Genomic DNA, 25,564 nt, shown 5'->3' on the forward strand with positions numbered 1-25,564 from the left:
TTTAACGTCAAAACCCGATAGTAGAAATTTAAAATGGCCAAATGTACAACCTGATTATTTAGATGACATCATCATGGGAGCCCACGAGCTGATATCCGACGAACGGTGGGAACAAGAGGACCTCAACAGCGACGAGGAGGTGCGTACTTCAAAAGAGAGGATGCTCACAGCAGCTAAAAACGACACCGGCGAGATCCCTCGAACATTCCTAATGACCCCTCAATCAACGCTGGAACCGGTCACCGAATCCAGCAAAGGCCTAAAATTAGCAAGGAAAACAATTGCTTCGACACGCAGCAAGAAACAACTACAAGGCCTGTATGAAGCAATACCAGAAAGGGCAGCACTAGTCAAAACCTCCGGCTCAACACTAACGATTAAGTACCCGGGACAAGACTACACAGTCCTACATAAGTCAGAGGTAGCTAGATTCGGTACGCCCGCAAAACCTCAAATTCCTCTGATTCAATTTGCGGCAGGAAAGACGGTCATTAATCACCATGAAAAGCTACAGCGAACAATGAGCGTCCACCAAAAAGAACAGATGACAAAATTGAAAGGCGAACGCACCATCCGTAAAAGGCAACAAGGCTCACCTACCAACCCCAACCTGGCCAACCTCGCTAAAGTTCACCGCACAAAAGTTCCTCCAAAAAGGAAATATGTACAGTCTCCTAAAAAGGGGGGGCGAAGAAACAAAATAAAGACCAATACGCCTCCTCGCAAGAAGAAGACGAAGACGACACTATTCCAGACCACGAGGCAACGGCGGAAACCAATCTAAAAGACGCAGACTATGAACCACAAGAGCCGATAGACATTCACGAAATCAACCAAGGCAAAAAGCCGCGACGAAGTAAGAGACTCACAAAGAAGCCAACAAAATTTGGACAGACTGAGACTTTATCCACCGACGTCGACACAGATGAAACCCAATCCAGCATTTCAATCAAAGACTCAAAAGGCATCGCAAACTTCCAACCGGGTTCAAGTGCGCAGGACGATTCCACGCAAGGACAGGAAGACGAGCGTAGAAGTACCTCACCAATACAAGGCCAAACACAAGAGCCTGCGGAGACTGAGCCGGTATCACCTCGGGCCGAAGAACAGGTGCTGGAACTATCACCAGATGCAAGAGAGAGAGAGAGAGAGAGAGAGAGAGAGAGAGAGAGAGAACTCAGCCCTCATGAACTTTGACTTAGATGTCATTACAATTGCATAACAAACTTTTAAAAACTTTGTTATTTCTCCCGAGGGGAAATGTGGTACATGAGCATTATCATTATAGACAATCTTATCCTACGTATGTTATGATGCAGTAAATTAATAATTACTTCATGCAGTATGTATATCTTAACATTGTTAACCATGTGCAATCGTCCGACGATTGTCTCTTATGTTTAAAGTTGACTGGTACCACGCACTAATGTGCAGACTGACAAAAGGTCAATTGCAGTTCTGCCTTATCTTTCATTGAATAAAGTTGTGCATTGAATATTCTCTTTTCGATTACAGCTTAGACCTTATTCTAATTGAGTAAGCATCACACATATGTTTCAAAAACTAGATATTTTTTGCCATAAAACTGTAGCCGATTCCCTTCCATTAAATTGTTCAGGTTGACATTGCCAATACATATTTTTCAAAAAATTCGCCCGAAAAATTTTTATTACGCTTTTGGCTACTATGATCTCTGAATAACGTTAGTTGAAATCGCATTCAAATACGAACTAAATATAGAAGAATGTGAAAAAGGGGCTGACAAGTTTTGGTTCGAAAATTTTAAAGTGACCTTTTTGGCCTGAATTTAGGTCATCCCAACAAATTTTACACACTAAAAACGTGCAAGATTACTAAAGCCAGGTTGTTGATTTTAGTGCAACATAATGCCTTCAGGGTTGACCGCCCTTTCATATAGTTTTGAAAGCTCAAATTCACCGAAATGTATGATCACTTTCAACTAAAGACAAAAATCCAATACAATTGAAAATCTATGCATTATCTAAAATTACGCTTGCAAAAAAAACAAGCTGAGAAGATGAAGACGGCTATTAAAGATAAAGACAATTATACAAACCGAATAAATACAAATGAAGATAAAAGCTATTTTTTTAAAAAAATTAACTGAATACTCTATATTATATTCTATGTTATAACATAGCCTGCAAATTGCCGGAAAATAACCACGATAGACGCTTGTGGCCTTCCATGAATTGAAACAACTAAGAGAAGTCACTGAAGTCATTGAAAAAGTCAATTCCAAGAAGTCAGGTCTTAAGAATTGTAGATGGAGACTACGAATTAAAAAAACATAGCAGGACAAGTACTGATGTACAATTAAAAATTTTTTTTGACTAAACAAAAAACTAGACCTAGAGAGAACTATGGGTGAATTGGGAAAATCTATTTCTAAAAAAAATTAGATAAAAAAAATAAAAAAAACAGAAAATCAATGTCAAAATGCCGCATGTCAACAAAAAAACACTAGCTAGATATGAAAATTTAGTTCAAACAAAAAACTAGGCCCAGAATGAACTATGAATGCAATGGGGAAACCATTTAGAAAAAATTTTGATCCAAAAAATCAAAAAACAGAAAAAATCAGAGCGAAATTTCCGCATGTGAACGAAAAACCACTAGCGAGAAAGCGAATTTTTGTTTAAACACCGTTTTCTCACTCTACATTAAAATTAGAGCGAAAAAAATTCACGCTGCAAAACTACCCGTTTTTTCGCTCCACTTCTTGTTTCGGCGTGACCAAAATCACAACTCCAATTTGACTCCAAAAATCATGAAAATGTGTGAACAGATCTTAAAAAAAAAGATAGCGCCCCAATTCAATTCAAATTCATTGAATTGTCACAAACCACGATGTCCCCAATAATAGCCATTATCGCTTCGGGGCTATGAATTAAAAAAATTACTCCAGGTTTTGGCTCTCTGTTATGACAGTTTACTGTAATAGAACAGAAACAGCGTCAAAGTGTCACAATACTGATACGCGTCTGGAACGAATCAGCAAACTTATTGTATCTTATTCGATCAATTATATTTCCGAGCATTTTTTGGATACTTATATGATGAGAATAATTTGAATTTTTTCATTTCACTGCTTTGTACTTTAAAATGTTGGAACTCACTTTTGCACTGGGATCCTTGACTGAAGATGCCATACATGAGAGATCCACAGTGATCACAGAAGGTAGGACTGGCATAAGTCTCTGTCTTGAACTTGTGGGCAAGCCTCGCATTCCGCTGGATGAAAAAGAACAACTGTTTTTTTAAGCTATACAGATGCTTTTTAAAGGGATTTTGAGACAAAAGTGATGATCATTTCCGTCGGATATTAGAAAAGCATAGCTGCAATTTACAAAACTTGGAACATTCGGCTAAATATTTGCCCTATATGCTATGAAGTTGTCTGTCCTATAATATTCTTTGGCATCTTATATGATTTTTAGCTGCTTTTAAAGCCAATTCTTTGATATTGGAATAATTTAGTTCAAATGATGTTCAAACCTCGGTTCCAGAGTGAACTTGATCGACACCAGGACAGACAAAAGTGACATATTCGTGACATCTTCCATGGACTACAAAACTGCACACTACAAACACACAGAAAATAAATTAATAAAAAGAAAATAAAGAGGGTTATAATGCATTTAGCCAATTATTCACTCACCTTCACATTGGAATCCTTGTTTCCCAAGTCCCCTGAAACAAGTATTAGGAAACATGACATTCAGTAAGATTGCAAAAACTGATTGCTTCTGATCCGGTAATCGATTCGAATGCTTTTTTCACTGCAAAATCCAAACAAGTTTCACTGTAATTCAAACTCACGAGACACCGGGAGCTCGAAACTCAAAAAAAAAAGTTTTATGTGGTTTTCTAATCATGAGACAATTCATGATGAAAGTTTATTTCTTATTATGTTTTCTCGTTATTTAATTTGAATCAATTGTTAAATCTTTGACAACAAGGGATCCGCGTTTTTGTATTTGTGTATAATTGAAAAATTTTCACACTGTTTTGTCGATATTTAAAATTTCAGAGTGATTTGTGTTAATCTTTTTCTAAAAATTTCGCTGCCCTCTAGGACCAATCTAGTATTTGCCATTGCTTGAGTCAGTTAATATTAAAATAAAAAAGCCGTTATTTTGACCGAAAGTGTATAATTTTAGCGTTAGATGAACGCTTAGATTTGCATAGTAAATAACAAAAAAATAAAGAGTAAAAAACTATTCTACTTCCGTTAGGTCTTCAAAACAGATTTAAAAAATTACAGAGAGTACAATAAGCGCCTGGATTGAGGTCGAATGGTTAACTTGTAAGAACATGCAAGTTTTTTGCAAGTTCTTACAACGCGATGCATCGCCTTGCAATTTTTTCTTCCAAAAACTTGCTAATTCTTACAAGTTAACCATTCGACTTACAAGTTCGTACACGTTAACCAATCGACCTACAAGGCTTTTACAAGTTAACCATTCGACTTACTAGTTACTTAAAAGATAGCCTTTCGCACACACACACCAAACCCCCATACACACCACACAAACACACACACACGCACGCACACACACACACACACACACACACACGCACGCACACACACACACACACACACACACACAAACACGCGCACACACACATGCACACACACACTAAACTGTAAAAAAGACGTTGCAAGACATGAATGTAAATGAATGTTGGGAAAATATAGAATCTAAAAAAATGTTAAATGAAATTATAAAAAAAGGACATAAAAATTAAGGTCCACTAAATTATTTTGAGAAAATGCTGACATATTGGTTTAAAATCTCAATCAAAGTCAGTTTTTTTGGGAACCTTTTTTAAGAAAACAATCGCGAAGAAGCTGATTGAGATCATTGTTTTTTAAAGGAATTGCAAACGGATCTCCCTTGAATTATTAATTTCAAAAGGTAACCATTTTGTCTACTTAGGTCGAATAGTATTATGTTATCCCAGCAGAGCAGCTAGCTCCCACGCGCTTTTTACGATATATGTCTGAATGTTAAATTGAAATAACCAATAAGTGTTATGCTCGACCGGAACGAACTTGCAAGTTAGTCATTCGTCTTGCAAGGTCTTAAAGTTAACCATTCAAATTACAAGGCTTTTACAAGTTAACTATTTGACTTACAAGTTACGTACAAATTATTCATTTGTACACACACACACACCACACCACACCACACACACACACACACACACACACACACACACACACACACCACCTACACACACGCGTGCACACACACATAAGCACACTCACGCTAAACTGTTAAAAAAACGTTGCAAGACATGAAATTAAACGGTTGTTTGGAAAATATAGAATCTGGAAAAGTGTTAATTGAAATTATAAAAAAGGATACAAAAATGAAGGGCCAGTAAATTATTTTGAAAAATTGCTGACATATGGATTTGAAAGTTCAATCAAAATCAGTGTTTTTGGAAACTTTTTAAAAAAGCATTTGCGAAGAATCTAATTGAGATCTATTGTTTTTTAACGGAATAGCAAACGAATTTCTCTTGATTTATTAATTCGGTACAAGTTAATCATTCGGTCTCGAACCGGGCGGCTCCACTCAATCAAGACTGACTCCGATATTTTTCAAGTAATTTTTTGTAATTATTTTACTGTTTTTAACAACCACTTGTCTGCAGAGGGCTCGAATATCTTATTGTGATAATTTTTCAAAACAAGTCATGTAAATGACGCGTGTATCACTACAAAAATGATTTTATTGTGGTCCAAATGGGGAGAAATGGAAAAACTAATTTTTCAGTAAAAGTAGCCTTTGTGTGCCAGTCGTACGTATAGGAACAGGAGCAAGATATGTACAAACTTGAGTGAAATGTACAACATGCAATAAATATTCATCAGTTATTCGCCAATTTTTTAGACAAAAACATGTTACTTCAATTGTTAACTTTTTCATTTGACACGAAAATAACACACTTCTCAAAGCGAAATAGAAATTTTTTAAGGATGATTGTCGGCTATAAAACCAATAGTTTTTATGCTATAAACACAAAATTGTACTGTGGGACAATATTGTGGGACAATAAGCCACACTCCTCGTCACTCTTTTCCAAATCATCACTTATATCGGCGGTTATTAACCTTGATAGTTATCAAATTGTAAACTGTTATCAAATTGTAAATAGTCTAATTGGTGAGTAATTTCAGAAATATTCCTCGCAATGGTAATTGTTTATCAAAAAGACATTCAATATAAGTACTATTAAGTCCCTGAACTGGGTATCAACTAAATACTAAACAGTTCGAGCAATAAGGTTTGAGGTTAACTGAAAACTCAAACTCTTGGAAATGGGTTACAGTTATTAGTGAATACTAGTGACAAAAATTATGCTTTTCTGTCACTAAAGTCCGCAATTAACGCAACCCATTTTTACATCTTGGAGTTTTGCCACAAAATGATTGAATTTTGTAAAAAAAAATACTTTGCTGTGTAGCGATATTGATGTGTCACTAACCAAATGAAATCTGTGCAGTGTGAACAAAATCGGGGCTGTTTGAAAAATCTGTGAATGAATCTGTGGTCTTTAACAATATGAGCCACTTTCTTCCGAATAGCACCTCGTCTCCTCTGATTGGTCGACGAAACCACTTCGTTTTCGTCGCATTCTGGGATGCCGCTTGAGGTGAAATCGTTTGCAGTTATTGCACAAGATTCTTCACGAACAGCGGCGTGAATAGAGTGGAATAAATTTTCGGAATTGTCGTCTTTTCCCAGAGTCGAGGTTCGTGACATTGTACTGAATCGCCGCGATCGATCTATCGAACAACAGTTATTATCAAATGAAAAATCGAACTAATTCTCAATGGATAAAAAATTGGGCATTCAATTAAAGCAAATGAAGCCAAACAAATACTTAGCACTCAAAATTTTCTGGAGTCACTTTTTGTTGAAATTGTAACAAATATTCAGATATAGAATTATCAGATATAGAACAATTAAGCCATTACAATAACTTTACACCATTGTGACGCTTATAAGTGTAAAAAATGTTGTCTACTAAATATCGATATTATTTTGTGTTCGTGGCCCAAGTGTTCGTGGCGGGAGGAGAGGGTAAAAAGAGGGTTGCTAGTTTTAATCGAATAGAAATCCTCAAGCAGCTGATTCTATATTAAACTAAGTTTTAACCAACAGAAGTTAGAAGGTTATTATTTCAAAACAAGTTTTATAATAAAATTCCATTTCCTTTGCTTGACGTGTAAATCAGTTTATAATACCAAAGCAATCTTCACTGTAACTGGAGGGCACAGACGTGTTTGAAAATAAACAAATTTACAAGAAAATTTCCCCTGAATCTTCAAATTGTTTCTGTGGTTTTTCAGTTCAATCGGCCAAAATTGCATTTATCTTACATGCTCAGGGCGCGGTTTAACATTGTTAACAGCTTATGTAGTTTCAGCCTTGTTTTATTTGTTGTAAATTAAGTCAAATAAAGGCGAAATAACAGCAATTATTGGATACAAAAACAGTAAATAAAATCTTCCCAGCTAACTTTTTATGGGCAAATTTTCCTATTGAAAGGAGAGGGAGGGGTTCAATTTTTGTTATTTTGTTGAGGTATTGGAAGGCAGTGACCGTGAATACTCTAAGCAATGTGTTGAAATGCGTGAAAAGAAAGATCGCGTTCTCAGTTTTAAAATCTATTAATTTATCCACCACCATATCTGGGGTAATAAAATGCCTTCTGATAATTAGTCAAAGAAATATGATATCTAAAAATTCTCTATTCGGATTATCTGTCTTTTCATCTTTCTCATTTGCAGTTGCACCTCTCAACATAGATTCAGTTTAAAATCTACAGAGCATCGTTGTAAATTCGTCGCTAAAAAACTAACGTGCTAAGACAGCAGCAAAAACTCTATGAGATCAATCTGCTTTGTCGTTCCTAAAAATTTTGTAGAAAAAAATGTTTTAAACTACCCTTCTTTCTTGTGACTTTCCTGGGTCTTCTGTTCGTCTCCTATAAACTCCTCGCTCATCTCTTATTTTTTTTCTCTAATTTGTTTCTACCAGTGCGTCCTCTAATTGTCTTCGGTTGTAATATCTTTGGGACCTTTTTACTGTCCAGCTGCCCGAGTCTCAAGTGCTTCATTGACTACATCTGAGTAAATAAATTTCCAGATAGTCTGATATAGTCCAAAGTTCTCGTGAAGAAAAAATTTATAACTGGTTTATATGGCTTGTGGGTTTCAATATATGGCGACATTTATGATGAAATTTTACCGTCGTACAGTTTTTTTCTAAATATTGGAAGTCATAGAGCTTTTTTGTTGCATTTTTCAGCTTACCAGTTTTGTAGAACCTTTTCTCTTTTTTGATGTTAATGAGCCATAAGAGAAAAATTCTCGGATAACAACTTTTATTGGTCCGGGGTAAATTTGAATTAAGTTCTCAAAAATTTTTTATATGAATATAAATTGTTTAAAGAATCCAAAACAAAGTGTAGTACGATTAACTGATTAAAATGAGAGTATTTTTGGTTATTGTATAAATTACACGTTTTCTTGTGATATGCCAATGCTTTAAATATAACTGGCTCGCTTGCCAGGTCGGGGTGCCATCCGGAAGTGACCTCTGATCAGACCAAGTCCATTTCACGCGGTGTGTTCCCAGACCAAAATTACAGGGTTTGGGATTTGGTTCAAGCACACAATAGTATGATCAGAGGTCACTTCGGTCTGGGATGGTACGATCAGAGCTCGCTTCGGTCTGGGGTTGGTATGATCAGAGGTCACTTCGGTCTGGGGATGGTATGATCAGAGGTCACTTCAGGATGGGAATGGTCTGATCAGGGGCGGATTCAAGCGCACTGTAGTCTGATCAGAGACCGTTTCGAGTGGATACTTTTTGATTTGTTGTTTTATTTTACCGAGCGATGTTGTCTCTGCCAAGAGGCAAGAAAAAGCAACATTCTGATCACAGACATATCTAGAGTCTGTTGATTTTATCAGAACTAAAGGGGTCCAGCTGATAGAACATGCCAGTCCCCTTACATGGAAATTTTGTTTAACTGTAGAATACGACTTTTTATATGGAAAGCTGCCTAAATTTATCCACTGAGTTGAAGATAAGCACTAATGTATACTAAATAAATTTTTTCTCAACAGTTAGGTTTTCTTTTCTTTAGCAAACATAATTTTAGAATGGTCTTTTCTTCAGATGAATTTAAAAATGCAAGAATCAATTTTTGTGAAATAAATGTATTATAACAAAATTTGTGCGGTGAGGTGATCTCGAGCGCACAATAGTCTGATCAGGACTAACTTTTGAGCGCACAATAGTCTGATCAGAAGTGATTTTGAGCGCAAAATCTTCTGGACGATAGTCTGTGTTTTGTCTGGGCCATGGTCGCGCAATCGTCTGAAAATGGTCTGATTTTGGTCTGATCAGAGGTCCTTTCCGTCTGGAAAGGTCTGATCTGAGGCAGTTCCGCTCTTTAGTCTGATCAGAGGTTACTTTCGTTTGGCACGGCCTGATCAGAGGTCACTTCTGTATGGCACCTCAACCAGGGTTCTATTTGAATAGAAAAACATAACTTCCAGGTAAATCTTACAACGTTATGAACATCGCACATCTCAACGGTTCCGCAGCCTCAAATCTTGTATCTCATATTTCCCCTCGAAGAATTAGTTTCTCGCTGATTTTTGGTAAGCAATTCGGGCACAAGCCAAAAATGTTCAGGTTTCTCTTGGTATTTTGGCGATTGCAAACCGCTAATCTACTCTCACCTAAGTTGAGGGCAAGCTTATTTGTGCAGATGGTCATCTGGAAAAAAACTATAATAATAGAGAGTAACGATTTTCAAGGTTATGTTGAACTTTTCTTTATTTAGCAAATAAGTTGAGTTATGAATGAGTCAACTTTTATATTTTCATTTTGGTCTACCTCATGTAGATATCTTTTGTTTAGTTTTGATGGAGCGACAATTTGGATGTAACTTCAAAGAACACATTGCTTTATTTTTCTTCACTGAAGTTTTATTAGAAGTTGTTGTTGTTCTATGCATGAGTGGAAGTCATTTTGGCCACTATTATAGACTCTTTGACGCTGGTTCAAACCAGCGTAAACTGAAAATATTTGTTAATTATAAATATGCATAAGATTAGAGAAATAAAAACTGGAGTTTCACATTGTGGAATGAATGGCTGATATAAAATGTTCATTTTGGATATAAAATAGAATGATCGTACAAAAACGTTTAACTATTTTTTTAAAATTAATTGGATATTTGCGGTTATTGAAAATCGTGAAGTATTATCGACTATTTATCGCAAAATTGCAGAATGAGAATTTCTTTTGTTTTCTGGCATAGTTTTCAAACAGAAAACTATTAAGCAGCTTTCAATAATTATCACGAATGTCTTCTGGACGATAGTCTGTGTTTTGTCTGGGCCATGGTCGCGCAATCGTCTGAAAATGGTCTGATTTTGGTCTGATCAGAGGTTCTTTCCGTCTGGAAAGGTCTGATCTGAGGCAGTTCCGCTCTTTAGTCTGATCAGAGGTTACTTTCGTTTGGCACGGCCTGATCAGAGGTCACTTCTGTATGGCACCTCAACCAGGGTTCTATTTGAATAGAAAAACATAACTTCCAGGTAAATCTTACAACGTTATGAACATCGCACATCTCAACGGTTCCGCAGCCTCAAATCTTGTATCTCATATTTCCCCTCGAAGAATTAGTTTCTCGCTGATTTTTGGTAAGCAATTCGGGCACAAGCCAAAAATGTTCAGGTTTCTCTTGGTATTTCGGCGATTGCAAACCGCTAATCTACTCTCACCTAAGTTGAGGGCAAGCTTATTTGTGCAGATGGTCATCTGGAAAAAAACTATAATAATAGAGAGTAACGATTTTCAAGGTTATGTTGAACTTTTCTTTATTTAGCAAATAAGTTGAGTTATGAATGAGTCAACTTTTATATTTTTATTTTGGTCTACCTCATGTAGATATCTTTTGTTTAGTTTTGATGGAGCGACAATTTGGATGTAACTTCAAAGAACACATTGCTTTGTTTTTCTTCACTGAAGTTTTATTAGAAGTTGTTGTTGTTCTATGCATGAGTGGAAGTCATTTTGGCCACTATTATAGACTATTTGACGCTGGTTCAAACCAGCGTAAACTGAAAATATTTGTTATTTAGTGATATGCATAAGATTAGAGAAATAAAAACTGGAGTTTCACATTGTGGAATGAATGGCTGATATAAAATGTTCATTTTGGATATAAAATAGAATGGTCGTACAAAAACGTTTAACTATTTTTTTAAAATTAATTGGATATTTGCGGTTATTGAAAATCGTGAAGTGTTATCGACTATTTATCGCAAAATTGCAGAATGAGAATTTCTTTTGTTTTCTGGCATAGTTTTCAAACAGAAAACTATTAAGCAGCTTTCAATAATTATCACGAATGTTTAGTACTCGATAAAAAAAAGACTAACAATTTTAAATGATTGACAGACAATTTGTTGAGAAATACCATGCTCCAGACGAATGAGAACTTAATGATGGAATCAAATGGAATACTAGAGTTTGTTCAACTATCAGCTTGAACTGCATGTTTTGCCGCTCATTTTATTCAGCTCGCACCAAATTTTTCACGCTGGATTTTAACGTCCCGGGTCAACGATCATACAACTTTCTTTGATTTCGTACTAGGTCATATATGATTCTTAGTAATCATACTAGGTCATATATGATTTGTACGAATTCTTGGTAGTCATACAAGGACCATATATGATTTCCTAGAAATCATACAGGGATCATCCAAAAAAATTCAAAGACCAAAAACTGTATAATTTTGATTTTCCATTGAAGTTGAAAAAATTTCTTGGATATCATACAAGGTCATATATGACACATAATACATTGACTGGTGCCACAAATTCTCGTATAATGTAGTCAGAGGACTTATTAAATTATTATATCGCATTTGCAATTCACATTTGAGTCTTTGTGTGCACTAAAAGAATAACTTTGTGGTTTAACCGTATTCAGAAAACGAACTTGATGTGATATGCAATTTTTTTTCTTGATTAATTTTTTTTAAATGAGCATTTATATGTATAAACTGGCTTCAGAGTATATCAAAAATTTTGTTATCTGTTTGGACTTACTATTTTATTTTGTGCCCAACTTGCAATTGATATTGTACGTTAGGGTGTTTTGGCGGATCACAATGTGATGCCGGGGTATCATATAGGTGATGCCCTACCGAATAAAAACAAAAAAAATAAATGGTTAAAGATTTTCAAAAAATAGATGTATGATTCTTGGAATTCGTACTAGGATCATATATGATTTCTTGGTAATCATACAAGGATCATTTATGATTTCTTTGGTTTCATACAAGGATTGTACTAAGAAATCAAGTATGGACAGTATGAAATCATATATGATCCTTGTATGAAATCAAAGAAACTTCAACCCGGGGTGATCTTACCAGATTTTTTTTTCACGCTGTGTACAATAACGCAATTAAAAAGGGGATGGAATTCCTCGACCGGTAGATTGATTTGCGAAAATTGGATTGACATGAATTCATATTATTGGTCCAAGAAACTCTTATCGTGTTTTTTTTTTACATAAACAAAATTTAACTTTACTTTACCAAATACAATAAACTCAGCAACTCCTTCATTGTAATAAGGCTGGATGGAATTGCTTAATAATTATGGAAACAAAACACTTCACATTACATACATGGCTAACAGTTGGAAGCTTTTAGAGTTAGTACCAGTCAATCAAGCCAACTGGCGAACTAACCCTCAGCAACAACCAACTTATCATACGATTTCAATACCTTGTTGAAATCTTTCGAGTAAACTCAGTTTTTGATGAATTCTTAGTTTCTCAACAAAAATTTACAACATCTGTTAGGGTTCATTTCGAAGTTTAGGTTTCAATATGGCAAAAATCCAGTGTCAACAAATCGAGCTATTCTGTAAATTTTTAATGTCAGAATTTTTTCGAGGTTCCTTATCAAGGCTTTTATTATTGCTTCATTATTATCAGATGGTTTTAGCATGGAGTTCTCAGACATTGATTTTTTCACTTTATGACACTTTACAACTTTGCTTAAAAAACGTGCTTTGATGTTTTCTTATTTTTATTATTTTTCATTCAATGTTATGTTTTATATGTCATGTGACCAAAAAACGGCTTGATTTGAAGTTTCATTCAAAAATAATTATTTTTCCCCATTTCGTGTGCCAATCTAAACACCAACCTGTTTTCTTGGTCCACAAAAACTCTTATCATAAATAATGTGTTTTTCTACAAAAAAATTAACTTTACATTTGCGAGTTTATTCAGCAATTCCTTCATTGTAGCAAAGCCAAAAAATATTGCTTCAAAATTATGGAAACAAAAAACTTCGCATAATTTTTATGACTAACAGTTAACATTTTTTGTTCCGACCCCACTTGTAGGGGGAGTAAATATATACTCAAATGGGTTTTTCTTTGTTCAGAAAATTTCGGCCGATTGATATATTCATCGTAGAGAAATGTGAGTGGTATCATTAAAAAGTTCGTCCGGCTTAGAACTCAAAACTATGAAGCTTTTTTAAAATTAAATTTTTTTTCGAGGAGTTATCGAGGATTGAAATTTTGTGTGAACACGGGATATTTGGCATGACTTTGTTCAAGTTCAGTGTAATTTTTCATCAAATTAAGACTTTTTTAATTAAAATGGTAATTCAAAATTACTTTTCACGCAACAAAATGAAACGGTATTGAGTTCCGAATAAACGATAGGCGATAAAAAGACTAGTTCTGGTCTCATTGAGAAATTTTATAGCAAAAAAATTTGAAATCTATCTGAGAGGTCTTTTTTTAGAAAAACTTTCATATTTTAGTTTTCTTAGGTCACCTAGAGACTACTCATTTTTCATATCTAGGTTCCGTATATGAAAAACTTGATTTACAGTTAAATAAAGCCTAATTAACAAAAAAATCGTTTTAAAGGAATCGCTTGCGTTTTTTTTGGCTCCGTCTCTGAGCTTTCGTCATTTTTCATGTTATTTTTTAATTTCTTTTCGAAGTTTTTAGAGTCCTATGGCATAGTCACATTGACTAACACTGCATTAGGTTTCGTAATAAACATTAAGTGAACCTATTTTTGGAGCTTTCAGTGTACAGCTAATGGCTGTTAAGTCTTTAAAAAAGATTTTTTCACAAAATTTTAACCGATAAAAAACATATTTTCATGAATTGAAGGTCAATCTAAGTATTGTTAGGACTCTGATATTTTCTCTTGCAATCAAATATTATTAAATATTATTGTTTTTATTAGCAGATTTTTTTTTCTAACTGTTTGTTATATGACTTCAATGCCACAAGATTTCAAAAATTATAAATTATATATTTTGGATATTTTCTTATTATTGGTACCTCTTGAAATCTTATCACATCACCCTGAAATTGATATCTCCCAGTGGCTGGGAGAAAAATTTCAGTGCATCATTGATAAAGATTTCAGAGAAAAGCTTATGTTTTAGATGATTTCGATACTTTCTTCTAGCACTTTTCTACTGAATTTGTGCTTTTTGCAGTATTTTTGCTGTACTTGTTGCTGTTTCCCTAGTCATAAGACTTAAAGAGCAAAGCCAAAAAATATTGCTTCAAAATTATGGAAACAAAAAACTTCGCATAAATTTTATGGCTAACAGTTAACATTTTTTGTTCCGACCCCACTTGTAGGGGGAGTAAATATATACTCAAATGGGTTTTTCTTTGTTCAGAAAATTTCGGCCGATTGATATATTCATCGTAGAGAAATGTGAGTGGTATCATTAAAAAGTTCGTCCGGCTTAGAACTCAAAACTTTGAAGCTTTTTTAAAATGAAATTTTTTTCGAGGAGTTATCGAGGATTGAAATTTTGTGTGAACACGGGATATTTGGCATGACTTTGTTTTTTTTTCTAACTGTTTGTTATATGACTTCAATGCCACAAGATTTCAAAAATTTTAAAATATATATTTTGGATATTTTCTTATTATTGGTACCTCTTGAAATCTTATCACATCATCCTGAAATTGATATCTCCCAGTGGCTGGGAGAAAAATTTCAGTGCATCATTGATAAAGATTTCAGAGAAAAGCTTATGTTTTAAATGATTTCGATACTTTCTTCTAGCACTTTTCTACTGAATTTGTGCTTTTTGCAGTATTATTGCGGTACTTGTTGCTGTTTCCCTAGTCATAAGACTTAATGTGATGTCTTACTGATTACCTATGCCTGAAAAAATCCTTGTCCTCCAATCGAGACATACGCTCAATTTGAGTGCATGTATTGACTTCCGTTGAAAGCTATTAAACTTAATGGCTGTTAAAAAATTTTTTCGAATTTTTCTTTGACAATTAACCCTATCTTAAACTTATTTTCGTGAACTGTAACTCAGTCTCAGTAATGACTGGATCTCTTCCTTTCTACTTCAGACAATACGTTCTAGTTAGCGGTTTTGTCTTCTAACTACTGATGTTATGACTTCGGTGCACGATTTTTCATTTTTTTAAAAAATTTTTGAGTTTTTTCGTAAATCTCATTCCATTTGGATTCTTGAAACATTATCCTAATATTGATAGTTGCATTGGCTTAGAAATTGCGTTCATTGGACCATGCATATTGTTTTCAGAAAAAAAACCTATGGTTTAAATGGCTTCGACACTTTCTTCTCGCAAATTTCTATTAGTTTTTGGATTTTGCCTGTGTTTGTTGTCGTTTTCATGGTCAATGACCTATTGTAAAGTCCTAGTGATGACTTTTGAGTGACAGACATCTATAATGTCTCATCGAAGCGTAACTTAGCGTATTTATTAGCTTCAGTTGAAAGATAGTGAATTAATGGCCTAGATGCTACTGGTTTCTCAAAAATTTGGTGGTTTTTATGTATTTGTACGTGTTTGCTGAATAATAGGAGTCAAATTTATAAAACGAAAATCCCATTGCTGTTAAAAAATTTATTGAAGATGAAATATTGTTTCTGAGAAGATCATTTTTCAATTGCTTTGACACTTCTCGCTCAATTTTTTTTTGAATTTGCTGTTTTTGCTTTTTTTAGAAAGCCGTAAAATGCTTTCTTGTCCCATAGGCTTGTATATGAGGATTGAACAAATGATGTTGCCCGAGGCACTCAGTTTTTTTCTAATTGTTTTAAAGTTTATGACAATACACGTTTTTAATATTTTCAAGGATTTTTCGATTTTGTTGGTCCTTTCGTCACTTTCTAACTTATTCTCATCATTGAGAGCTCCCATACAACTCCAAGTAGTTTATAAGTTCACATGTTTACTGATACTTTGACGTAACTGATGTTTTGTTTGTTGGCCAATATGCGTTTTTACAAAAGTTATGTGAGTTGTGTGTTTTTTTTTCTTCCTTTAGCACAATCGCGTAATAACAGATCCCAATGACTTTCAAATGTGACTCAGTTGAACTTTTTATTCATTCAGTATAAAGTTACTTGAATTGGTATAAATAGAAGTTAAAATAAAGATACATAATAGTCAGATAATAGCTAATGATTTTAATCGCTTTACTAATTTGTGTTTTCGCACTGTTTGTAATTTGTTGTTCGTATTTTTTTGAGTTTTTCTGAATCTTTAGTCCGTTGTTATGGCTTAGCTTAACCAGAGACAGGTTCTTTTGTTTCAATTTTGTTGCGTTCCTAAATTTATTAACAATTATTTTGTAAAAGCTAATTTTTTAAGACTTTTGAAATTATTTGGTTTAAAAAATGTTAATTGATTTTTGAATTTCGCCTCATTGTTTCTTCTTTTCGTAAGTTTGTTACCTTGTCTTATGAACGGAAAACCTATCTGATGTTTAAGTAGAAAAGAAGTAAACTTTTGCATTTAGGGTTTTGTCTGATTGTAATTTCACGTTGTTACTACAAGCTTTAAATTAAGGTATTTAGTTTTTGGCGTGAAACTTTTGTTTTTGCTTCCTTTTGTAGGTTGTTGTTTTTTTCGCTTAGTCTTTTCAATGGCAGATCTTGTTGTAATAGGGCATGGCATTATTAATTTAATTATTAGTTCGCTTGTGTAACCATTTTTTTAAGCTCAAACCTCTTTTTTTGAGTATCTCATTGCAAAAATGTATTTCAAAAGACAGTTAAGTCAAACTTGTAGATGAGCACGGGCCGGAACATCATGTGCGAACGCACATTAACGAGCCTCCTTTTTATAGACAGTATCAGTCTATCAAATGAGCTGACGAAATAACCCCCAGCAACAAACATCTTATCATACGATTTCTCTACCTATTAAGTTTTCCAAAGTATTAAAATTTTCTATTTTTAGTGCATCATCGTTTTGTTGCAAATAAGGAGAAGCACATTGGCAATAAACTTTGTTTTCTGAAACTAAAAATTTTTCATGAAATGACTTTCAGTCGGTCAAAAAATGCGCATCACTTAATCAATCTTGCAGATGAGAGATATGGTTGAAATTTTTGCAGAATATATGAGGACACTTTTGCTCGACGTTGAGTAGGGTGATATGCCTCGCAGTTTTTGCCAATAAGGACCCACTGCATCGTTTTAAAACTGACAGGCAAAATAAAAAAAACTTATCCATAAAATCAACTTAGCAATTAATATAGCAAAGCACTTATTATATTGATATGTTATTGTCAGCTCATTTGACTCAGAGGGCTCATTTGACACAGACAGCTCATTTGACTAGAGACGGCTCATTTGACTGCTTATAGAACAGTCGCTCTCTCTCTCTCTCTGTTTTTGAACACTATCTCCATTGACCTTAAAGAGTTTGACCTTCTCCTCTTTGACCTTAAAATATTTTGTTTAAAACACTCATTTCTGAGCATTATTGATGCATTTTTAAACAAATAACAGCTCTCAAATCACACAGTAAAGCAATTTTATTGGTTAATAAACAAATATGATCGATGATAAACAGTATCCCTCTCTGAACAAGCAAGACATTTACCAGCTCTATGTTAAAACTTACAAAAAATTGGAAGAAAAAGAGAAATTTATAGAGGATACAATTACAAAATTTACCAAGAAGATGGAGTCTGGCTTGTATATGACAACTAGTGGGGGGTAAGACGGTACAGAGTGCGGTTCCAATTGCAAAAGAATATAAAACAGTAGGCTCCATGACGGAGGCGAACAAATTTATTCGTGATTTCCCAAAAAAAAGAAATGTAGGCAGAATGCAGAAAAATTTTTTTTGGCAGTAGTAAAATAGGCAAGCTTGGAGTTGACAGATCTATTCTAATCGACTGCGCAACTCATGCTTATCGAGGGTCCACTACCAACGAGAAAATTTAGGATTTGAACAAATACGACCCAAAAAAATCCGGACATTAGTGATTCAAGACGGAACCAACAAAGTGCTCAAGCATAATAGTAAATCTGCCAATAAAATTTTCCTTGAACACAAAAAACAAATTGGTTTATGCATTGAAAAATTCAATCCATATTTTTGCCTTGTTTGCGAAAAACCACCATTGAAAAACGTTGAGCAAAATCGGGAAAAAAAATTAAAAAATTGATGAAATCAATAATCTTATTGCATCGTACTTTTCCGATAAACCATCCTTAGGGTTGTCCTTTCCTAATGATAATATTAAAAATGTAATTTATGCATCAAACAAGGATAACGATAGTGATTCCATTGGATATAATTTTTTTAATATTTTGATAATGTGCATTTACACTAACAGCATGGCGTGCCTCTTCTCAAAAACTGGCTACTTTCTCATCTTCTTTTGACATCTAATGGTAGCATATGTCCCGAAGGACTCTATCAAAACAAAATTCTAATTAATACAATTCCTCCATACTCTTACAGCTCCTCCATACGCTTGCAGACAGAAAAAGTTTATTGACTTCTAATAACATTTATCAGCCTGTGAATCAAAGATACTCCACGCTAAACTATAAAGGTGCTTCTCATTATTATGCACAATCCTATCAAAGACCCCCATTGCAATAAAACGATTAATTGTAAGACTGACGATTTAGAGAACTGTTATTTCAACTGCTAAAAATAAATGACATTGAACATCTTCTTTCCTTCAACCCAACAATTGGAATGTTCTATTTAGTTTTGCTACTGTTGGCCTCAAGAATTCCCGCGTCAACAATGGCAATTATATTACATAGCAAAACAACATCTTCCGACGAAGGCTTTGGAAAAGCTTTAAAGTAACTTCCACAAACAGGGCTTTTGTTTGTAGGTTGTGAATTTCTTATTACTATATTTCATTTTCTGGTTAACTCAACACTACTCCTATGAGCTAGTTATATGAAAAATCCAGGAATTGTTTTAGCACACAATGAGTCTGTCAAAATAACTCTAAGAAGAGAGTCGGAATTAAAAAATTATCATCTAAATGTACAGAGCATTTTTAGCAAGAAAGAACAACTACGCAAGCTAGTGCACGATCTTGGACCTAACTGCAGTTTTTGGTTCACAGAAACATGGCTTTGTGAGTTTGATGATAAAAACGTTTGCAATCTTTACAAAGAAAGATACTGTTGTTTCAGAACTGACCGTATTTCAGACGGCCGAATCGAATACGAAAAAATGTGGTGGAGTTATAATGCTTGTGGCGAAGGTTTTTTTCTCAAAAAATTTGTAATGATTTGAATCTTTTTACGGGGAAACTTGAGAGTGTCGGGGTCTCATCCATAACACCATCTTGTTCATTACCATTGAATGTTGCTATAACCCCAATAAACAAAATAGCACTGAATTTTTGGACCAACTTGCAATTAACCTTGATAATGCAATTACGAAAAATGAAAAGATAATACTTATGGGTGACTATATCATTAACTATTTAGATACCTTGGTAAGATCTAGGCTTGAAACAGTAATACTTCCTTATGATTTGCATTTTGGGAACCAAAGCATTCCAACTCGTTAAAACCGGGGCAAAATTACTAAAAGCCTTATTGATTACATTATTACTGACTTTTCAACTATAAACGACACTATAATTGGTGATAGCATAGTTAAACGTGACCACTTTGCTACTCTTTAATCTGCTACAGCTTCATGTTGAATCTAAAAATGTACCAGTCCAGAAAAAAATTTCCCGATAAAAAGAAATTTATTGCACTTGATTTTAAACAATGCTTAGAACAACAAAACCTGCAAAAAATGTATGTTCAGAACAACTTGGATTCAATAATACAAGTTTTCACTCAAAACTTTACGATAGCACTTTCGAAAAACGCCACACTTAACAAAAGGTTTTATCCGGAATGACAAAAGTTTTTCACTTTAAGAGAGAATTGGTTAACTAGAAAATCAAGTCAATTAATGGTCGATCGAGATAGATTTTTGATTGATAAAGAGTATGAAAGTTTCTTTGATCTAAAAAACCCAATTTAGTATTTCTAATGACAACGATTTCAACAAATTTCATACAATATTTATTCAAGCAGCAGAAAATGACAGAAAAAAATGGATGCTGATAAATGAAGTAAGAAACTCTGAGAAAATAAAACCCAGAATCTATTGCTTGAGAAATGTAATTGATGATTATGTAACCCAAACAAAAAAAATTGCTAAACTGTTAAACTATCGTTTCTCTAAACTTGGGAAAATCCAAGGCCCTCAGCATCCTCTACAGATTTCTTGGATATGCAATCCTAAACAAAAATTTTTTAGCTTTCACTATGCAACGGAAAAAGACTGCCATGATGCAGTTAGGGCACCTGGGAGAAATAAACTAATCGGACTATCAAAAATTCCTGCATGGGCTATTGAAGACTCAAGCTCTGTCGTTGTTTCTCATTTAAAGTTTCTTGTGAACTACTGCATCAATTTATCTTGCTTACCCAATGAGCTTAAACAAGCACATGTAGTTCCACTATAAAAAAAGATGACCCTGAGGAACCTAATAACTATCGCCCAATTTCCATTACCCCATGATTTTCTAAGATCTTTGAAACCAAATTGAGGGATCAAATTTGTCAGTACCTTTACGACAACAAATTACCAAGTAAAACTCAGTATGGATTTAGGAAAAATTTACAACTATCGGTTCCCCATTTTTTGCAGGCAATTTATCAAAAACAAACCTGACAATAACAATTTTGTCACAGCATCATTTCTTGACCTATCAAAAGCTTTTGATTCTATCAATTACGACAATTTGGATATCAATTTAGGCAACTTAGGTTTTGATGGGAGCTCAACAAAACTCTAAAGAAGATTCGTTACAAACCGCCCCCAATTCGTTATATTACAAGATTGCATATTCGATGAACTAATGCTTCATAGAGATGTACCACAAGGAACAGTACTTGACCCGCTCTTCTCTAATATGTATATTAATGACAAGGCAACAAGAGTTGACAATGAAACTGAAATTATACAATATGCTGACGATACCGTTATTTTAACTTTTGATACATCCATTGACAAAAGCAAGATCAAGTTAGAACAAAATGCAAACAAACATATTCGATACTTTCATGAACATCACCTCACAGTTACCACCTCTAAAACTAAAGTCATGATATTTGGTAAAAGCAAAAGAAAAGATTTCAATGAACAGATAATATAGATCCAATTTCAGTACACGAGAAAACTGAAGTAAAATTTTAAGGGTCTATATTTCATATAGACAGAAACTTAACGTTTCAAGTGGAAGTGAAACATATCCTACGAAAAATGGCCCGAGGAAAAAAAATAATTTTTGCTATTAGAAAATAAATTCCACAAAAACTTTTAATACTTGTCCTAAATGCTCTGGTATTAAGTCACTTGCTCTACTCAGCAGTTATCTTTCACGCAATTGAGCAAAATAAAATAGTATCTTTTGAAAAACAGCTTAACTGGTCATTACGGGCAACCATTTTGAGACAAAAACTTAAATCCGTTCAAGATATTAAATGCAGTCGGAATATACTCCCTGTAAAACTCTTTTTAAAAATAAAAAGATTTTAATCTTTTTCGAAATTAAAAAAAAAGAGTTGCTACCTGCTTTTTCACCAACATCGGGACGTCCCCTGAATAACCTGAAATCTTCATGAGTCTATAAGGACAAAAAAAATTGTTCTGAGACCAAAAATTTTCCTCAACCAAAATGCAAAACTCGTTTATAGGTTAGCGATACTAGATTGGAATGAACTACCAAGTGAAATTAAAATCAATCAAGACAAAAAAGTTTCCCCAAGCGTTTTAGAACTTTCTTTTGATCAGCTTACAAAATGAACCCTTTTCTGTGGAAGGTTACTTGTTCAACATGGCGTGACTATAAATTTGGAAAAATAAATTAGAACTACTGTTTACTGGTTGGGTTGACATTATAAACTTAATTAATTTTTTATCTTGAGATATGCAACATAATTTGAATTACTTTAAGTTTTCTGTTGTAATATGTAAATAATAAACCAGTTTAAATAATTACACTGACTAACATCAATTGTATACTCGTTGATATGGCTCGGAATTCAGTGTTTTTTTATTATCATAGTAACATTTAAGTAATTCTTTAAATGAAGTTGCGAGGGTCAAATTTTTCAAACTTGTGGAAGAAATTTATTCAATAATTTTATTAATAGAGACGAATAATCTGCATCGGAATTAAATATACCTAAGGATCAAAGTTCAATGTAATCATACAATTCATAGTAATTCATCTAAGGAGACATTGTGGAGGCATTTATTCGTGCCTTTGAGACTGTGTCAAGTGTTTAAGTGAATAAATTTGCTGATGAAAAATTTTGATGATGCATTATATATCAGGCCGATCCACTGAACAATCATGAACAATTTGATCAAAATTGTGATCAAACATTTATAAACTTTTAGCAGTAATTATTTATGATAGTTGCAGAAGCAGGTCTATGATTAACGAGTAATTTTTGCCATTCAAATAAATAATGTTCTATTGTAAACTATGGTATATACCTGAACCATGTAATGTTCAATATATATGAACGACCGGATGTACCCGTAATACATCAAATAGGATAACAAGTCTTCACATATTATTTTAACATTACTTTGTCTTAGTGTAACAGCCCTACCCCATTCTTCTTTAGGCATTGTTAAGTTTCAAATTGTTAATCCGTTGTTCTTTAGATGCCTTTCCGCCTGAACTTCATTTTACTTTCGCGCCACTTGTGCATAGTATATTTAGTTTCTATATCGAAAATTGGCACGCAATTTATTTAGCTTTTGCGTGTTCCAGAGCTTATTGAGATTTTGTTCTGTTGGCCCTTTTCTTCGCCCTTTGATACATAATACTTTTCTGCTTCCAATCCAGTTAGTTGAGCTCTTCCTCAACAATTTATTTGTAATAAACGTATAAAACATAAATTAATTTTTTTTCAAAATTACTTTGAGTTCAAGCAAGAAACTTTGAGGTCAGTAATAAGGTAAGATCATTTGAAAGTAAAACTTAATTAATTTATCTACAACAACCCAAACCACGAATCCCGCATTCGAATCTTTTGAGTCAATTTTTAAAGTAAAATACCGGGTTGTTATATCGGTGACATCTTTCGGGATTATTTTTTCAAAAATTTAAGTTCTCGCACTTTTCGGGGACACTGAAAATTATTTTTTTTTCGAAGAAATAAATAAAATATTCGGTCGCTTTTGTAATCTGCCTGACAGATAACGGTTGTTCATTTTCCTAGTTTGACAAAAAATTGTCTTCAACATTTGGAAGGCTTTGACAAATAGGCACTGATTTCGGAGGCTTCTCAAGCGTTGTCCGATTTATCAGAAAATAGACGCTCCTCGCTTCCGCTGCTTCTACATTTTTAGTGTCTGTAGGTCCCACGTAGTAAGATTAAGGGGCTTAGAGAGGTTTCGGTGGCTGCTACGGCAACCTCGACGATATATAACTGAAGACGAGAGACCTGAAATCCTAGGTTTAAAGAGTCTCAGCGTTCATTTCTTTCTGGCGCCAAACTTGTGAACAATCGGTATCTGACTTGCCAGTCAATACCAAAATGGGATAACAGTGCTTCTTTCAAATGTTTTAATGTCAATAGTAGTAAATGGCAGACGCAGCTTCTGGAAGCTAAACTTCTTCTACCAGAGCCTTTCAACGGAACAAGTGATATTCAGGCTTATATAGCACAATTCGAACAATTAAGCTCATTAAAAAATTGGCTTAAAAAGCAAACTTTACTGATGGTACTCCGCAACAAGACAGCGCTGGTCAGCAGGTTTATATTGATAAGCGCCAAACTATTTTTCCTTTGCGCTTACGAGGCAGTGCTATTGAATTTATCAGTCACTAGTTGACGCCACAAAAATGATTACTTAGAGCCTAAAAACAATTCTTGCGCCAATACAAGGAACCACCTGAGTTTTTTCGTTCATTTCTTGCAAAACGTGTTCAAGGCGAATCTGAAAAAGTCAGTGAATTTTTAGATGAGCTCAAATTTCTAGTTAATAAGGCTTATCTACATGATACGCAGGAAACCTGAGACCATACTGTTCTTCACTCTTTCATTGATGGCCTCCACAATGTTCTTGTACGAGTAGAATTGAGAAAAAACAAGCCCAATGACATTAACACGGCCTTAGAGTCAGCACTCCACTTCGACGCAATTTATCGTCTCGAATCAAATGCAAATGAGACTCCGACATCGTCTACTTCCTAGAGTTCCATTGAAGCGCTTTCTCGTAAAGTTGACAAACTCAAGGTCGGGCAAGTTAGTTATCAATCACGTTCTCGTCCGATGAACCAAAAATCGGATCGCAGAGGCACCTCTCCTCATAAATCATCTCCGTTTAACCAACGCAAATCAGCTTTTTTTCTCGTAGCCCATCACAGCACGGAGAGTACTCGCGGCGAGAACTAATCGTTCTCGCGGCGAGAACATTTTCGGGGCGAGAACTGATCGTTCTCGCCGCGAAAAATGTTTCATGATAAAACACAGGGCCGCTCAATTAGTAATGAAAGAAAAGTCGAGTTCAGCTAACCAACTATCTGCTATGGTTGTAATAGACAAGGTCATACCAAAATTAACTGCAAAAATTGTTGGAACTGCGGTTCTTCTCAACATCAACGACGTAATTGCCCAGAATCAAAATCAAATTCTTACCGATAGCTTCTTCTATCGCCATAGTTTTCTCTGAAAGAATTTTTTCTCTATTTTAAAAATAACCCATGGCAGAAAACAAGTGTATATTTGGCATACAGTCGCTCCTTTCCAAAATAATAAGCGCCGACAATTTAATGCCTGCGCTGATTGATTCAGGTGCGGCAATAAGTGTAATTCGTGCCGATGTTTTTGGTAAGTTCAACAACTCTAGCCATTCGCTTACCTTGGAAGCATCTGATATCCACGCGTCCGCCATAAACGGCTCTACGCTCCAATTTAAGGGCATGTCCTTGCTTCCATGTCGTTGGTTTAAAAATGGACCCATGTTTTCGTCGAAGTTTCACATTTGTGACCAACTTAGTGTTCCATGTGTAGTCGGTTTTTATCTCCTATGCAAACAAAATTGTGCAGTAGACTTCTCTAAGAGCTTATTAGATGTAGG

General features: G+C 34.5%; 1 protein-coding gene across 3 annotated transcripts in view; it reads right to left on the minus strand.

Annotated features, from left to right (window-relative positions):
* LOC142344850 (uncharacterized) overlaps window positions 1-25,564 on the minus strand; it is a 217,935-nt gene that overhangs the window by 64,100 nt on the left and 128,271 nt on the right. For all 3 annotated transcript variants that reach the window (XM_075396870.1, XM_075396869.1, XM_075396871.1), the window contains exons 11-14: window positions 6,523-6,823; window positions 3,683-3,714; window positions 3,520-3,605; window positions 3,141-3,255 (exon numbers count right to left, since the gene is read on the minus strand). In XM_075396870.1, the coding sequence (XP_075252985.1) occupies window positions 3,141-3,255; window positions 3,520-3,605; window positions 3,683-3,714; window positions 6,523-6,823 (534 nt within the window). The remainder of the gene's footprint in view (window positions 1-3,140; window positions 3,256-3,519; window positions 3,606-3,682; window positions 3,715-6,522; window positions 6,824-25,564) is intronic.

The sequence above is a fragment of the Convolutriloba macropyga genome, chromosome 8 (assembly GCF_964194025.1).
Source record: "Convolutriloba macropyga chromosome 8, txConMacr16.3, whole genome shotgun sequence".
Classification (NCBI taxonomy): Eukaryota; Metazoa; Xenacoelomorpha; order Acoela; family Convolutidae; genus Convolutriloba; species Convolutriloba macropyga.